Source organism: Alexandromys fortis, unplaced genomic scaffold (genome assembly GCF_014885135.2).
Source record: "Alexandromys fortis isolate MF-2015 unplaced genomic scaffold, M_Fortis_MF-2015_v1.1 scaffold_0, whole genome shotgun sequence".
NCBI lineage: Eukaryota > Metazoa > Chordata > Mammalia > Rodentia > Cricetidae > Alexandromys > Alexandromys fortis.
In genome coordinates this window covers 22,052,266-22,070,480 of record NW_026067949.1, presented here as the reverse complement: position 1 = coordinate 22,070,480, position 18,215 = coordinate 22,052,266, and the positions used below count along the sequence as shown (strand labels likewise).

At 45.3% G+C, this 18,215-nt stretch overlaps 1 protein-coding gene across 3 annotated transcripts in view; it reads left to right on the top strand.

Moving 5' to 3' along the window:
- Tmem156 (transmembrane protein 156) overlaps positions 1–18,013 on the top strand; it is a 34,174-nt gene extending 16,161 nt beyond the window's left edge. Inside the window, exons 3-8 of one of the 3 annotated variants that reach the window (XR_007593263.1) lie at positions 4,674–4,931; positions 6,524–6,643; positions 9,277–9,360; positions 10,418–11,644; positions 15,522–15,624; positions 17,527–17,549. Coding sequence is in view for 1 of the 3 variants with exons in the window: in XM_050150275.1 (XP_050006232.1) it covers positions 4,674–4,931; positions 6,524–6,643; positions 9,277–9,360; positions 15,522–15,624; positions 17,527–17,560 (599 nt within the window). In the remaining 2 variants the exon portion in view is untranslated. Of the gene's footprint in view, positions 1–4,673; positions 4,932–6,523; positions 6,644–9,276; positions 9,361–10,417; positions 15,625–17,526 lie in introns of all 3 variants that reach the window. The other 2 variants (XR_007593262.1, XM_050150275.1) reach the window with 2 other exon arrangements.
- The last annotated feature ends 202 nt before the right edge of the window (positions 18,014–18,215 follow it).

Genomic DNA, 18,215 nt, shown 5'->3' with positions numbered 1-18,215 from the left:
AAAAAAAAAAAAAAAAAAAAAAAAAAAAAAAAAAAAAAAAGTGGGCATGAGGCTAGGTGATGCAGGTGCATGCCTTTAATTCCAGCACTCTAGAGGCAGAGGCAGACACAGGTGGATCCCCCTTGAGTTCGAGGCCCCCCTGGTCTACCGAGTGAGTTCCAGGACAGAGAAACCCTGTCAAACATAACAACAGCAAAACAAACAAACAAACAAACAAACAAACAAACAAGTAGACACAGAGCCTGGAGAGATGGCTTAGCAGCTGAGGCCTTTCGGAGGACCAGCTTCCACGTTGACCATTTCACAACTACCTGGAACTCTAGCTCAGGGGATCTGACACACTCTTCTGGCCTCTGCAGGCACTGCACTTATGTCTATATGTGCACACAGAGATGCACAATAAATATTAAAGAAAACGCTGGCATGCTGGTGAGCCTGCTTGTCACTCCAGAGACACTGAGGAGTGAGGCAGAGACAAGCAGATCTCTGGAAGCTCACTGGCCAGACAGCCAATTATACTTGGTGAAGGTCTAGATCAATGAGAGACCCTGCCTTGGACAGAAGGCAAAAGGCCCCCGAGGAATGACACCCAAGCTTGTCTTCCGACCTTCATCTACTTGTGCGTACCCGAATATACTGTGCACATCCATTCCCCCACCCCACCCCCGCGCGCGCGCACACACACACACACACACAAGCATTCCGCTTTAACATCTAATACCATTGAAACTCTCAGTGATGTGGTTTTAATGAAAGATTTCAGAGGACTTTGTAATGTTGATTAGTTTGAGTTTAGTTTATTGAAGACAAAATACTTCGTGAAATCCATCAGAATGCCAGTGTAATTCACATGTGCTTGCTAGCTGAAAGGTTAGCCGGATGGTCTTTCAAAGATAATGATTGTCTAAAAAGCAGTTCTAAGTAAATACCTAAGCGTTCACCCACTGAGAATGAGTTGGCATTTTATCTGGCTCTTCAGTGGGCCTCTTGTGGGCAATGTCTTTGTCTTTGTTTATTATCATATCCCTTCCTTCAGCATCATGTCCGATAAAAATCATAACAGATACTTAATAAATATTTGTTGATTGAAGGAAGGAACATACAAAGGAATACATATATATATTCTAACGGGGCACTGCATGTCATCATAGCTTCAGCTATCAACTTGATATAAACCTAGTCAAACGGGGAGAGGGAACCTCAACTGAACAATCGCCCAGATCGGGTTGGCCTGTGGCCATGTCAGTGAGACATTTTCTTAGTTACTAACTCACGTTGCAAGCCCAGCCCACAGTGGGTGGTAGAGTCACTCTGTCTGTGCAACAAATCCCGCCCCCCCCCCCCCCCGTGGACAGTGGCTTGAAATGCAGCAACCTCCCCATCCTTTCTCTTCTCTTTCCCCTTTCCCTCCCCCTTCTCTGCTCTTCTTCCTTGTTGTTCTCCCCCCCACCTCCACCCCCTGCTCCCCCTCTCCCTCCCTTCCTCAACCTGCTCTGGATGGAATGGATGCAGTGAACTTTTCTTGGGGTGTTTCATACTATTGCAGTTAGTGAGTGGGTGCAGCAAACAGAAAAACCAGGGCAGCTGGGGGCAGCTGAGGTCCTCTCTCTTCACATGGTCACCTAGAAAGAGTGAAGATCTTTTGCTTAAAATTTATTTTTATTTTTATTTATTTTTTGTATGTGTAAATGTTTTGCTTTTATCTGTGTACCCCAGGCATCAGTACTTACAGAAGCTGCAAAAGGGCACTGGATCCCCTGGGACTGGAGTTACAGACAGTTGTGAGCTGCCATGTGGGTGCTGGGAACTGAACCTGGGTCTTCTGGAAGAGCAGCCAGTGCTCTTGACTGCTGAGGCATCTCTCCAGCCCCCAGTTTTTCTTTATGCATTTGCCTCAGTGGGCATTCAGGTGGCTTCCCTTTCAGTCATTGTGACTGAGGGAACACAAATATGTCTTCGAGGTCCCTTTTTTGGACACGTGTCAGAAAGTGCACTTGTTAGAGTCACTGGTGTTTAGATTGTTCATTTTTGGAGGAACTTACTATTCCCCAAACTGAATGGGTCGTTTACCCACTATCAGTACAAGGACTCCAAATTCCCCACACTTTTCAACACACTTACAGGGGTCAAATCTTGTCTGACTGCGGTGCTGACTTGCATTTCTATGGTGATGTGATGTTGAGTGTGTTACCATATGACCATTGGTTCTCTGTAGCTCTTTTATGGATGTAGGTCTTTGAACAGATGTAAATATCTGTTCCAGTTCTTAGCGCAGGTTTGTTTTGAGACACGGTTTTCTTATTCTACCCAAGATGGGTTTGAACTCCAGTGGTCCTCCAGCCTCAGCCTCCCACGTAGCTGAGACAGCAGGCGCTACCCCTAACCTGGCATCTGCCCATTTTAAAACCTGTTGTCTGTTCTTCTCTCTGTTCCTTCTTCTTTGACAGGAATTCCTTACATATCCTGGACATTAACTTTTCTCAGTTATAGTCTGTGAACATATTTTCCCATTCTGGGGGTGCCTTCTCACTCTGCTGATGGGTTCTCTTCTATTGTCTTTCCATTCATATTCACCGAGGACTTCCTTGCAGCAAGCCATTCATTGGACCTTTTCTTGGGGACTCCAGACTTAGTGTCCCAAAGGACAAAGTGGAATTGCACCACCGTTTCCTGTCTGATCATGTAATGTCATTTTTCTGCATTTGACTATGTTAGGATTGGGTCTGGGGTCTTGAGAGCACCACCGTTTCCTGTCTGATCATGTAATGTCATTTTTCATTTTTCTGCATTTGACTATGTTAGGATTGGGTCTGGGGTCTTGAGAAAATGAGCTCACAATCCAAAGTATTACAGAAAGACTTGCTTCAGCAGAAGGGGGCATAGCCAGCCTTAACCAAGCAAAGCAAGTCCTGCAAGGTCCCACTGGATTTTTATTTCTAGCTCGAAGGGATCCTGCGCCTCACTCTGAGCGGCCAGAGCTCAGGCTCACATTCTTATGCTTCTGGCTAACGTAAGTACTACTTTTGAAAGACTGAGAACAGGATAGAACTCTGAGTACTTACTTTGATCTTAGAAAGACTGCTGACTAGGGAGGGATTTCTGCTGGGTGGTGTCTTTACGAAGTTCTTTAAAGACAGGGCTCGGCTAAACCTTTGATATAGAAGGCAATGTGTTTCATTTACATCCCCACGGCTCAGCCACCTATGTAACTCTCTAAGACTCTATGGGGAGGGAGTTACCTCCCCCTATTTGTGGGGGTTTGGTAAGGTTTTGGGGTAACTGAATTGTGTCCTCTCAAATTTTAATGCGGTGAAGTCCTAATCATCAACACATAAGACTGTGACGTTATGTGGAATAAGATCATCCTAGATATGGTTTTAAGATGAGATCATCATCCTGGGACCTAGTCCAGGATGACTGACATCCTTATACAAAGGAGAAGTGTGATTCTTTAAGTACTCGACAGGCAAGCGTGAAGACCCGAGTTAGATACTCAGAACCACATCCCTGTAATCCCTGCAATGGGGAGGCAGAGACAGAAAGATCCCTGGGGTTTAATGACCATCCGGTTTAGCCAATCAGCAAGCCCCAGGTTCCAATGAGAGACTACATCTCAACAGCACACGGTTTCTGCATAATCACATGGTTCGCTTCTCCCTCCACATGGACATGCACACATGCAGTCATGGACACACACGCCAGTTTACCTGTGCACACACCATGCAGATATGTGGACACAGAGAAACAGACTCATTGGGAAAAAATGCCATGTGTGGATGAAGAAAGAGACCAAGGTTGCACTTCCACGAATCAATGAAAGCCAGCGATAACTGCCAACCTCCGGAAGAGAGGAACAAGTGCAGTCTTCTCCACAGTCCTTCCAGCCTTAGGTCTATGGGCTAGAGATGGGCTGGAAAGCTGGCTCAGCAGTTGAGAGCACCGACTGCTCTTCCAGAAAACCTGGGCTCGATTCCCAGCACCCACATGGCTGCTCACAACCAATTGTAACTCCAGGCCCAGGGGATCCAATGCCTTCATCTGGCTCCCATGGGTACCAGGTTGCACATGGTACACACATGCACACACAAAGGTGAAAACGTTCCATGCACATTAAAATTTTAAAAAGAAAAAGAAGTATGAGAATAAATTCTGTTCATTAGGCCACCCAGTTTATAGTATTTTGTTACATCTGTAGAAAGCATGGGCTATGTGGAGTGGAAAACACTGTGAACCTTTTGAACAATTTGACCTGTCCCAGATCAGGAACAGATATTCATGGAAATATCTGCGTGTTCTCTGAGAGGTTCCAATCCTATTTTAATCTTACTTCTATCATTTTCATAACTTTTTTTTTAAAAAAAAATCACCTTGATAATTAATTGTAGTGTACAAAACTTTGTTTTCTATTTTGTTTTAAAGAAAAGAGATTTAAGACTTTGTTTGTTTGGTTATATTTTCTTTTTTTTTTTTTTTGAGACAAGGTCTTGCTGTGTACCTCTGTGAGACTTGGTACTGACTACATGACATTCATGTTCCTCCAACCTGTAAGCCTTGCCTCAGCATCCTGCGGGTTACAGGTGTGCACCGTTATGCCCAGTGAGACTCAGCTCTGAATTGCATCTTCTTGCTAAATATTACCACTCTGAAAATACCCTTCCTTAATCTCTTTCTAGGTCTCATCACGACAGGATCAATGGAAGTGAAGGCAAGCGACTTTTACTCACCCTGCCAGCACTATAATGTCACCGTCGCTCTTCTCGTTGACCCTATGAAGGAATACAACGCTACCTGTACCCCTGAAGCCCACCCTGGGAAACCCACAGGTGTAGAAGATCCACCCAGGGGAGATTCTCTAAACCACACTTGTGGAATTATGGAAAACACGAGTAATTGTACTCATGTTTCCTTGCGCCTAGCAGTAGATGTGAAATGTAAGTTTGAAAGGAAAGAAGAGGGAGATGGAGAAGTTGGGTATCCATACATAAAGTTAAGAAGGGGCTATGAAATTCACCAGAAGTCAAATAGCTGAAAATTTCATTATGGAAATAATACTGCCCCAAAATATTAATCTTCTTTATCTGTTTACTTGACTTTAAGATGTGTTTTTATGGGACTCAGCCATAACCTGAGACAGAGGTGGTATGTCTGGGTTTGTGATTTGAGGGCTACCCAAGGTCCTCTGCCCTAGGATAACTGAGCCTGTCTGGTATCTGCGCTTGATGGAAAGTCACCAGTCTTCAGTACTCAGAGGGGGGAGTTCTCTTAAAGATCAGGCTCTGGTGCGCGTGCGTGTGTGTGTGTGTGTGTGTGCATGTGTGTGTGTGTGTGCGCGCGCGCGTGCATGTGTGTGTGTGTGTGTGTGTGTGTGTGTGTGTGTGTGACTGGCTGATTCTGAGGAGAAAGAATCTCAGATATTTAAATTCTTTTCAAGGCTGATTAAGTTCCTTGCACCCTGTTCTGAACCCCACAGTTACTATTTTCTGCTCAGTGGTGTGCCCCCACCTCACCCATAAAATGTATTCTTAGAAAGCATTTTATAATATATTCATTTAGGAGTACCTTCTGTATGTCAACCACCATGCCCGGCACCATGCCCAGATGGGGGCCAGGAGTCAATGAACATAAAACCAGAGAAAAGAATCACACAGCCCCCAGAGCTGCAGGTGCCATGACAGAACTGTTTGCTAGACATTTGGGTACTCTAAAAAGATGGACGCTTTCTCCATCACTTTAGAATTCCTTACTAAAGCTTAAGCATTTTAAAGGTGGTTAATAGTTTTAAATTATGCCTGTCATATGCGGTGTAGCCTCCTCAAATGATACAGTTAACTGGGCACCAAGTGTTCAGTCACAGGAGTCTCTGGGGACATTTTCCATCCAAGCTGCAACACTGGCAGAAACAGGGTCTAATCACTCAGTCCTCGGCCTCTGCCTTCAGTTGCTGCCCTATGCCCCTTGCTCTTGCTGTACCTTTGTTAATTTGAGGGCATATTTGGGGCTGCATGGCCCACGACCAAGATGATTAATTGCACACAACCCTGATATAAGGCTGCTTTGTGGCACTCTTGATGTACAACGAGGAAATTGATATTGGCATCACCTGGAAGTGAAATTAAATGCCAGGATTTTGAATTAAATGGATCCCTGGGAGCCACTTGGCCAATTTCCTCATTTAGTAGCTTCGTTTAATATATTGGAAAAGTGTTCAGGAGAGCAAGGGTCCCTGTTAAGTTAAGGCAGCAAATAGCTTTTCTGCCAAAGGCATACACCTCCACTTGGCCTCTTATCTCATGCTCTGTCTCATTCTGTTGAATCTTTTTATTTTATATATATTTATTTGTGTGTGCATGTCTGCCACGACACATGAGTCCAGGCCAAAGGACAACTCGCAGGAGTTGGTTCTGTCCTTCCTCTGTGTGAGTTTTCGGGGCAGACCTCAGAGGGTTGGCGGGTACCTATGCCTGCCAACTTTTCTGATTTTTAAGAGCGCCTAAATTTTTTTTTTTCTTTTTAATTTTTACAGCTGTCACTTGTTCCGTGAAGATCACTTGGTACATTTTAGTGCTATTAGTTTTTATGGTCGGCATCATCCTCATTATCCACAAAATCCTCGAGGACCACAGGAGAGTGCAGAGGTGGAAGAGTAAGTACCAGGAAATAGCCCCTGGCCATATGGCTTTCCCCAGGGAAACACGGACACACACCTGTCCGCCCCAGATTTTCTTTTTAGCTCGTTTGGCCACTTACGGTGTTCCTCCTCTGTGTAAATGCTGGTTCTAGAGAATCTAAAGGAAAGACAGCATCAGCATTCAGGGGCCATTCTCCTACACGGGCAGGTGAAGGGTCAAGAAGAGAGGCAGGGTGAAAAGGAGGCGCTGTCCCCGACGGTGGCTGGGAGGGCTTAGTGGATGGAAGTGAGGGCAGAAGACATGGTGACACTTGCAGAGCTAGAGACCCAGAGTACAGGGCTCTCTAGGTGACAATATGAGAGTAAAAATCTTTAATAAGTGTAGGGGGTGCCGGTGGAGTTTGGGTGGGACGGAACTAGAAGGGCTTCTTAAGTCAGAACAGTGGGAGCAGTGTTAAACAGCTTTGGTAATTAGCATGACCTGGGCACTCACCTAGCAGGGTGGATCGTAAAGACTGCACGTGCATACCCTGGCTACATATCAGACTTGATTGACAGTTCTTCGGTAATTAGCTGATCTCTTAAAGACTGTATAAAAGCATCGCCATGATAGCAGACTCTGAAGACGTCAGATCCTTGTATTACCTCCTATAGCTTTGAGTGAGTTACCATTGCTAAACATGGCTTTCCTCAACTGTCCTACACGATACTTGCCTCTGCCACATGGAGCTGGGGTAGAGGCTGAAATAAAGAGATCACCCAAGGAGTTGAATATTGTCAGGGCACAGCCAGTTCTCTCTCTTTTTCTCTCATTCTGGTTTCTCTGTTTTGTTTTGCAATGGAGTTCTCTGTGTAATAGCCTTGACTGTCTTGGAACTCGCTCTGCAGACCAGGCTGTTGTCAAACTCACAGAGATCCACCTGTCTCTGCCTCCCAAGTGCTGGGATTAAAGGTGTGCGCCACCACCTGGTTTCCCAATGAAGGCTTGTAGTATGGCTGGGTGCGTTCACTTCTTATGTTCTTTGACAGGCAAGGTTGTTTAATAAATAATGTTCACCTGCAGCAAGGGTGCCGTTGATTCTTTGAATTAATTCTTTGTTGCAGGGATTTTTTTTGAGAGTCGTTGCAGAACGAGTCTCATCTCTGATCCCTTAGTAATAAAGGTCTGCCGCGTCATGGTTAGTGACATGACCATGTTGTGTCTTTGTAGAACGCCAGTTCCCACTGGGTGATCAAAGCGTGTGTCCTGGATGGCCTTAACTGTCAACTTGACACAGCCTAGAATAACCTCAGCAGGGAGTCTCAAAGGGATGCATTGCCCAGATCAGCTTGGCCTTTGGTCATGTCTGTGTGGTGGTGGGGTTGTCATGATTCCTAACCGATGCGGGCACCATCCCTAAGCAGGCAGTCCTGAAACTGGATAAGAAAGCTAGCTGAGTACACGCCAGACTGCAAGCCAGCTAACAGGCAGCAGCCTTCCCCAGTTCCTGCTCTACTTCCTGGCCGTGAGCTGAGTTCCCTGGTGGGAGGTGGCACCAATCAGAAGAGTTAGCAGGACTGCCTTGACTCCCATCAGTGCTAGACTGTGACCCAGAAGTAGAAGACAAATAAGACCTTTCCCCTTTTTGTCCTGGTATTTGTCATGGCCACCGGGTAAAACCACAGCAGTATGGAAATAGTACTATTATTTTTGCTTTTTGCAGAAAAAGGGGAGGGGGGGACTCCCAAACTCAGGTAAGTTAGCAGTTTTGTAAAAATCTACACAATTAATAAAATGGCAGAGTAAAACTTGGCCTCTTCCAGGCATTGAAATGTGTGGTAGTTGAAAATAATTCAAAGTTCTACATTTCTTGAACCATTTTTCATGTATGAATGCAGACTAAGAAAGAAAGATACGAGGTAGGAAAATGTCTAGAAAGACGCGGGCCACAGTGGGAAGTACGTTAGATTCTTTCAAACGTCTATCCAGAATACAAATTCAATGGCTTTCAAAGTGTTTTCCTTGCAAGTCTAAATATATAAAGCAATGAAAAATATCACAATACTCATGCTACTTACTAGATATAACTAATCTGCAATACTTCTTAAATATTCTGCGTATCATATCCATATAGATAAAAATAGCATTTTGTTAATACTGGCTGGCGCCTTTTCAAGAAGAGACATACATAACAGTATGGTGGTGGAGAAACCATTGCTTTTAGAAAGAGACTGGCTTTGTTGTTATTGGTGTGTGGGTTTTTGTTTGTTTGTTTGTTTGGAGATAGGAGTTGACTGTGTGGCTCTGGCTGTCCTAGAACTCACTGTGTAGACAAGGCTGGCCTTGAACTCACATTAAAGGCTTGTGCCCACGTGCGCCTGTGTTGGTTAGTGAAAGAACGATAAAAATTCCTGCTGCCGTATGGCTCCGGATCCCCTTGTGGCCGCTCCTGTCTCCTTGACAACCTAAGCTATCACAGGGAGCACAGTGGGAATGTGACTTTGGAAGGGCGGGACACAGGGGCCACTATGTAGTCCAGGCTGCCTTCAGACTCAGGGTCCTCCTGCCTCATTCGCCAAGCGCCGCAATCAGAGGCCTAAACCACCACCACGTGTGGCAGAATGTGCTCGTTTGGTATCTAAATCTTTAATTTCTTTCCTTGGAATAGGTCGTAAACCCAAATCTGCATCCGTTCTCTTAAGAGGAAGTGACTCTGCGAAGCTGAGCGTCTTGAATAGGACGGCTATTCCAGGTGAGTTCTGCAGTTTCAAACAGCACAGGACGGGGAAATGCCAAGGCGGCGCCCTCTCCGTACACCGCAAACTCCAGACCCGAGTTCATTTTAAGTAGCCTCGAGTTTAGAATAAAGGAACTGTGGGCGACTGTAATCCAGCTCCGTACATCTCATTATCAGGGGACAGTTATGATCAAAGCCACCTCCTTAAATAACGGAAAGTTTGCCTAATTGGCAAGAAGAAGCTCGCGTGAGTAGGCAAGGGAGAGGACGTCGTGGGGAACGAGCCGGGGATTTATTTTTAAACGAGACAAGATACCATTATTTCTCAGAGTTGCGAGAGGTAATTGTAGTGTGGGCAGAGCTTCTGCTGGAGCCTTCACTTCACGGGGGCGTCGTTGTGTAAAGAGAACTCCTAATAGCCTCAATTAAAAAGGCCCTGTCCTCGCCCGAGAAGGGGGAGGGAGGAAGGGGATCCTAATTAGAGCAGCTAAGAGGGCTGTGAACACAGATGCCGGTTCCAACTTCATCTTTCTAATTGCGCGGCCTGCTGTCAAACCACATTAAAACGAAAGCCGATGACGTGGACGGGGTAAAGGTCCTCCTTTTCCTTCACCAAAGAGAAAGGATTTAAAAAAAAAACTGGAAATTCCACCTAGGTAGGGCCTTGGGCATGCTAGGCAAACACTCTATCTACGTCGCTGAGCTATGCTCCCCCAGCCTCCCTACCTTTTTAATTTTGAGGTAGGAGCCCACTAAATTGCCCAGGCTGGCCTTGAATTGGCTCAGATTTGTGACCCTCCCTCTCACTTCTGTTTTATAGGCCCGTGTCACGAGGCCTGGCTTGCGTTTAGATTTCATTTTAATCTCTTGCAGTCTGTGTGACAGTTCCTGGCTATTCTCTCTCTTTCTCTGTCAGACAAGGGCTTACTATGTAGCCCAGGCTGGCCTCAAGTTTATAGCTCTGTCTCTGCCCCCAACCCCCCCCCCAGCCCCGTAGGATTATGCTTATTTGCCTGGCGACAGAGGATGTTTTTGACATCTTTTTGATATTGTTTATATTCTTTGTTTCCAGTGGGTGAGCAGCCGCTTGCACTAGTTGAGAAGCTTGCACAAAAAGAAGCTTCATATCTGGTGTGTAAACTCTTTTCAAACATGAGAGGAAGCTGGATAACTTCCTGCTTCCACTGCAGGACAATGGCAGCCACCTAGAGACCCACCCAGCATTTCACCGAGACCCTGTGCCCATGGCTTCTGTTAACTACTGAAACAGGCAGTCAGATAGACCCTTAGCCTGGGAACAAATATGCCTGGATGCATCCCAAGATCTCAATCAACATAATCTGGCAACGGAAAATTATTAAGCCAGGGTTAGTAGTAAGCAACAGCTAGACAATTCTTAACATCAGCTGTTTAGGAGTCAAGTTAATGGACATTTTGTGTGGTTCACAAAGATTTTGTTTAATTAATGACATAAAAGCCCCCAGAGTTGTTTTAGGGTGAGAAATCATCTTTTAAAGGAAGAAAATGGCGATTCTGCTCTTCGTCTCTCTTGTCTAGTGTACCTGCCTGTACCCCAGGAATGGTTCAGCCCACCTCTGCTGAGTTTTGTGATTGCCCGAGGAAGCCTGGCTGTTTCCTAGCCATAATTCTGAGCACAGCCGTCTTGTCTGAGAACAAGTCAATTGTTCCCCTGTCACCTCAGATAATTGCGGGAGTCACAAATTTTAAGGCCTGGATAGCCACGAGATGAACCTCACAAGTTTTATTTATGAGCCTGAGGTTTTCCTGGCCCCGAAGAAGCTGTCTTGGGGCTGCCTTCTCTGTAATGGCTCTCACTAAAAAACCCTCTGGTTTTAGTACCAGACATATTGTAGGAATGTTCAGGGCAGACCCGGGGGGAGGGGGTGAGGTTCTTTTTTTAAGGCCAAGAATCCTTTTGAGGCTTAGCATCTTCTAAAGGAAAAGGGGGAGGCCCTTTCATTTATCGTCCTTTACCCTGAATGCACCCCCTTCTTCATTCTAAGTCGCTCTTTCCAGTGAGAAGTGGAGAGGAAATCATGTCTCCCCTGAGCTGTCTTTAGGGCTGCTCTTTGTCATGATGGATTACAGGCAGCAGCGAGAGGTAAGGGAAAATGTGCCCATGTGAGTCTCCGGAAATGCGGTACCGTGAAGAAAAGAAGCGGAATTCAAAAAAGCAATGCCTGTGTGTCGCATTCAACTGAGCCTGGTGTCAGTGCCAGCCACTCGCTCCAGAATGGCCCTGTGGTTCATGACCTACAAAGGCAGTGTTGCCACACAGGTACACACACTGGGATGTGGAGAGGCTCGTCCATCCCCAAATCACCGTCCTCTAAGAAACAAGCAAGGAGGGCTCAGCAGGACCCTTCCTGCTCAGAGCCTGCCACTATTAGAGCCACATGGAACAAGTGTGCCTCTGATGCTCTTCCCCTTCCCCCAGAAACGTGATGGTTTGTGTTGTCTGTCTTGGTGTTAATTTCCTTAACATCTTATCCATCTGTCACATGGGTGACGACTTCGCTTTACCTGTCCTGTATCCTTCACTGTAGCATAGCCTTTGGGATCCCATTCTTTCATGATAAGAGTTTATGAAACAGCACAACCCTAGGGAGAAGTGGGTATAGAAAAGGGGAGGTGATGTCATGGCACACACCTTTAATCTCAGCACACGGGAGGGAGGCAGAGACAGGATGATGTCTGTGAGTTCGAGGCCAGCCTGGTCTATGCAATGAGTTCCTGGACAACCAGAGCTGCACACTGAGACCCTGTCTCAAAAAAATATCAGAAATGAATTTAAAAGTTAGAGAAGAAATGAGTCTTAAGGATGGGAAAGGTGAACACGAACATGAACACGGACACACTGAGCAGGAATAATCAGAAAGAACATAATTCTCCTTCATTGGAAACATGGACAGTGAATTTTGTAGAATTGCTAAGGATATTAAAGAGCAATGAGAAACAATGACCATTTTAAGAAAGGCATTTTAAAAGGGATTTTATTTTTTATGTGTGGGTTTGTATACACACACACACACACACACACATGCGTGTACCTTTGCCCACAGAGTCCAGACGAGGGTGTTGGATCACCAAGAGCTAGAGAGAGAGGTTGTAGGGTGATAGCCTGATTCATAGCACCCCCAAATAAAGCTAATGGCAATGGAAAGTTATAATTCCCAGCATGTTCATGGCCAGGATAATAAAGACTGCGCAGGTTTCAATTTCCCGCAGAAGAGAAGATGAATGGCTGGTGCCAGATGTTTTGCAACTAAGCAAGATAACATGAAAGTTTAATTTTTACTTGCTTTACCCATAATATTGATGACTCTTAAAATGCCAGTTGGGTTCATAACACAGAGAAGGTTATAGCTATCTGCTTGGTTACAGACTAGATCAAAAAGCAAAGGATGGCTTTCTTTGCTGGAAGAATCCATAGCTGGAATAGAATGATTTATTATAGGTGTTCATTGAATGCCTTTATGTGACAGTCATTTATACCAGCTCTGGAAGAACAGACTGCAGAACATATGCTTTGAACAAGTCCTCCATCTTTGCCCAGATGGTCCTTGCCTGGACCCTCTGTCCTCCCTTGATGCCCACCATGTACAACCCCATTCCAACCCTGACTTTGCCTTATGATCTGGGCTTAACCGACGCGTTCCAAGACAAATAAATAATCATAAAAATAAGTAAGTCAGTTATCAAAACATTTTCAAGAAGGAGGACCTGAAATCAAGAACAGCTGGGACCTGTAGAATAAGCTGATTGTAGGGACAGAGACAGGCTGATCCCTCGGGCTCACTGGTCAGGCTACTTGGGTGAGCCCCAGGCCAGTGAGAGACCCCATTTCGAAATAAAACATCAACATGAGGTGCACAGGACCTGAGGAGGAATGACGTGTCTGACCTCAAAATGCACACACACGTTTACTTGTGCACACACATCAGCACCCACCCTCACACTCCTTTCACATATACAAAAAATAAAACATAACTGAACAAGTAGTTTGGAGGCAAGCACATGAAAAATTTGATGGGAAAAACAGGCTTCCCAACCAAGAGAAGGAATACAGTATTACGTGGGAAGGATGAAATGAGGCTAGATCCCAGATGTCCCAGATGTAAAAGACCTCTGAAAAGTGATAGAAACCTTTTTTTTTTTTTTTTTTTTGAGGGGAGAGGGTAAGCATTGCATTGCAGGGCAGCCTGGACGTCGTCACAGGACGTGTGATAAGGCCTTTCTTCTACTGTGGAAATCCATTGTTTCTGAGACTCAGTCAGGCTGAAAACCACACTGGGGTTCTTTGAAAAAACGTTAAAGACCTTTGGAGGTTCCCGAAAAGCATCAAGTGTTTGAGTGAGAGAACTGACAAATTCTTGAAAAGACATTTATGACGTTTAAATATATTTCTGACAGCTTGTGCTGCCTTAACTAGAGTTGGTGAATTAATAGGGTTCTAAGGAAACTATTTTCCAGGGCAGTGTGAGAGGAAAAATCTCACCTGTCTTAGCTATTCTTAGGAAGGAATTAAAATGACACACCTCTATCTACCTTTGGATGTTTTTGTTAAAATCAGTTTTTAGAAGTTTTTCTATTAGCATATGAGTTATGAGTTGCATGACTTGGGATACGAGGGGACGCCAATGGTAACGGATCACTAGAGGGAGGATATTCCCGACTAGGCATCATTTTGACAGGTAATAGCTTTCCTTCTGACAGTGTGGTCATATCGTGCTATAACACATCCACACTCTGAATCCACAAGCAGACAGTGTGCAGCTGGCTCTCCAGCCAGAAGAACCTCATTAATTCTGCATGATAATTATTTCATTTTATGAATAGGCTCCTTTGATATGACCTTTAAAAAGAGCAGTCTCCAAATCTCAGGTTACAGAAGGCCAAAAACATCTTGTCGGGGCACATCTAAGCAACTGTTTGCACAGAAAATTTATTCCAAAAGCTTTCATGCACACCCAAGTCACTTTTGGAAGTCTAGAACATTCATACTCCCAGGCTTCTAGGAAGGGACATTCAAATCCAATAGATCTGGGGACAGAGCCCAAGAACCTGCATTTTTAATCATCGCCTCTGGTGACATTTAGGCCGAGACTGGGTCGATCACTATGTTCGTTTCCACAGTGTAATCAATTACCGCAAACTTTGTTGCTTAACGCGACATAATGCGTTGTGTTATTTCTGCTTCTGCGGGTTGGGAGCTGGTCACTCCTTATCTGAGCGTGACTCAGCTTAGAGACTTCCAAAACTGCAACCAAGAGGTCAGCCATGCTGCAGTCTCACCCAGAGCTCTGCTTCCAGGTTCACGTCTGGCAGAAGGCACTTCCTTGCTGCAGGGTTCTGAGGACTCTGGCTTCTTACTGTCTGTGTACCACTGCCCCTTCACGTCACCTACAGTTCTCCACGACTGTTTGCTTCTCTAATCCACGACTGTTTGCTTCTAGAATCTTTCTGATCTTGGGATCTTGATCTGAGAAGACCTGGTCTCTCTTTGAAGAGCTTTATTATGAATCAGGCTCGGACTCAGTCAAGATAATCTCCCTTTCTGTCAGCTCAAATCCAAGCAGTTTGGGATGCTGATTACATTTGTAAAACAGAGTCCTCTTCACTCAATACTAGACACTAATCATGGTTTCTAGGAACTCTGAGGCGGGGCTGGGCTGATGGGAGTGGTATCCTGGAAGTAGTTGGTACTCACTGTCCGTGAAATAAAATCAAAGGATGCTCAGGCCTCAAGTGCGAGGGTTCAGCGAGGAAGAGACAACAGGGAGGGGGGGAGTTCTGGGCCCAGGTGGACACTGTTTCCGATCTCATCTGACTCTCTTGGTGGGGGATGTTTGGTCATTTTACCCTTTAGAAGACTAACTGTGGAATAAATCCTAATTTTAATAGTGATTTTAGCCTGCCTCAGATTGCATTCTCAGGAAATGGGGTGAGGAGCTGAAGGAAGAGATGAGGGCACATACCTGAACTTGAGGGAAGTGGGTTTAAAGTATTAGAACCATCTGAAAGAAATTGAGTGAGCTACAGAAACTGCCCAGCTCCTTTTTAAAAGGAGGGCAGGGTTCTCTTCCAATCCATCCATATTACAAGTTCTTTTAGTCTTGCTGTTGACTGACATGGCTCTTTGTCTTGAACTGTAGAGTCCACTGGAAGGCTGCCCTCAGTGCGGATCATGGAGGTGCTCCCCCCAATACCAGAACTTGAAGTCACTTCTGCAGTGCTCCAGCAAGATCAATATACACAGTGAGTGATGCCCAACCTTATTGATGGTTTGACTGGTGCATTATAAACATGAACGGCCTCAGGGAACTCTGCTTGCCCCTCATCAGCATTTCTGTCTGGGCGGAGGACATAGAAGTGATAACCTTGTGAAGCCAGCCCACTGGAATTCGGTGACGTGAGCTAAAGTGCCCATTTTCTCCAAGATTCAGGAAGGATCAGCAAACTAATCTCTCGGTCTATTAGACTAATCTCTCGGTCTGTGCAACTGTCCCTGAAATGTCAGCTCATCTCTTGGCATCGCTTGTCCTGGAGTCGAGCGGTAAATCAGTCAGAGCATGAGAAAAGGGGTTGTGAGATTTGTTTAGTCCAACCCATCGATCCAGTCATTGAAACAAAACTTTACCTTTGGCATCTGATACCCTAGAGGAATGTGCCTTGATCTAATACATTCTAATTTAAAAATGTGCTCAGAGGTGTCTTCAAGATGCTTTTCATTCATTCAGCAAACGTGTATTAAGTGACTGCAGTGACACAAGGTCACATACGGTACATAAGGATGGTAACAGAAAGGGGGAGGGAAAGCGGCGTCTCTGGGTACCCTCCCATTGTGCTTCATCATGGCCGGTCTTGTCCCTACGACTTTATAGTACTTGAGAGGCTATTGGTCCAGGCTCTAGCAGAAAACTAGTGTTTTATTCAAATTGAGTAAGTCAAAGTTTAATAGTCTATTAAGACAAGATGTGATGTGAAAACTCTGGGGGAGAGGAGAGAGAGAGAGAGAGAGAGAGAGAGAGAGAGAGAGAGAGAGAGAGAGAGAGAGAGAGAGAGAGAGAGAGAGAGAGAGAGTCTGTTTTGTTTAGGAAGAGTTGTCTGATAAGGGACTTGACCTCAAACAAAGGATATCATAGCTCTCCCTGAAGAGAGAGAGAGGAAAAACCAAGCCGAATCCTGCCCTTCCTTTGCTCAGCTGTGCTAGCCTTCTCCACTGGCCAAGGCTAAGCAAGGATAGACAGACTAAGCCAAGCTGAGGTGGCTTGTGCAGCCTTTTGGCAGGGCACTAAGTGGGTAGAAGGAAGGGAGAGCTGATCTGGAGAGGTAACTAAAGATCTAGTCCAAACGGCCAATGTGCAAAGTGCAAACCTAGCGGTGTGGATACGTGTGTGTTCAAGAAGGAAGTCTGGCAGGACTTCGTGTGGTCAGGGTCTGCTGTTGGCTAGAAATTCCTAGGTTTGATTAATGAGAGTGCCAAGAAAGTCTTCCTGAGCCCCACGTCTGTTTCCTCCCACGCCGGTCCTCATGCCGGGACTGTTCAAGCTCACAGATAAAAATTCTTTGCCTCAAATAGGAACTTTGTGTCAAGAACTCTACTCCTAGGCAAAAGTAACGTGGTAGTTAGTGGGGAAATCAGGGTAGAGAAACTGCAATCCCAGTGACGAACGTAAGGTAAGACAGGGTCTAAAAGAGCTGACGATAGAGCCGCCAGTCAGAGGGCAGGATGCCTAGCTTTTGCTAGACCCTAAATAAACATATGGAATAGAAAAATCACTCCACAGTGGTCCTACCATTACCGTGGGTTGTTTTAACAGAGAGACCTGCACCAACTTCCATGTTTCCATTGAGAGGATGCTAAAGTCCTGTGGTAGCAGAGGCAAGAGGCATCTCTAGGCTTCCTCTGTCCTATGCTTGCAGGGTTCTCATCACTCCAATGCTGTCCTTGTAGGGAGGGATACAGTGGGAGCATCATTGTGTAACACAGTAGCGGATAGAGCCCCTAGTCAGTGATGGAAAGAAGGTATTTCATAGTATAGGACACAATGTTTGAAATGAATGATTTAAAATTGTTCTCTACCAATTCTAATTTTAGACAGCACTTAAGAAACTCTTGAGGTGAATACTATTTGTTTGCATTTAAAAAACTTTCAGGCTATCCTTGGACAGTCTGGACCAAAGACTTTGAAGAGTTTGGGTCCAGCTGAGGAAGGAGTACTGATAGGTGAATCGCAGCGAGGAGACCCTGGCTGCCGAGAACTGGAGAGCGTCTACCTGACCCATGAGATCAAGGAGACGAGAGTGCGTCAGAGCTGCCGTGAGCCAAGGAGGAACAAGCCGATGGAGCTCATGGGAGAGCAAATGGGCGCTGACCTCTTCCAGCCATCATTACCTGCTCAGTGTGGGCCTGAGGACTTCATCTTGAGGAATCAAGAACGACCAAGGATGAAAGTCCTCTCGCTGGGTCATGTTGCAGGCGCAGGATGGTTTTCTTCTACACAGATGGACAGTTTCTAGTTGGTAAATTACTTACGAGGGTCTGTGTATTTGTTCACACATTTATTTGCATTTATAAATGTTGCCTCCTTTTGGCATAGGACCATTTTTTTTTTAAATTTAAGGATACTGAAATAAAAGGTACTTAAATGAAATGCCTTGAGTATTTAAATTTGATAGCAAATGTTTCCTCTGATTCTTTCGGCTCTCATATCTGCCGCAGCCACCTTGGATATCATGACTAAGTGCAGGTATCAGTTTCAATACGAAGCATGCATAGACAAGAGGTCAGATCTTCATAGTGAAAAGTAAGCCAGCATTTCCCAGAGTTAGATGGATTGCGGTCT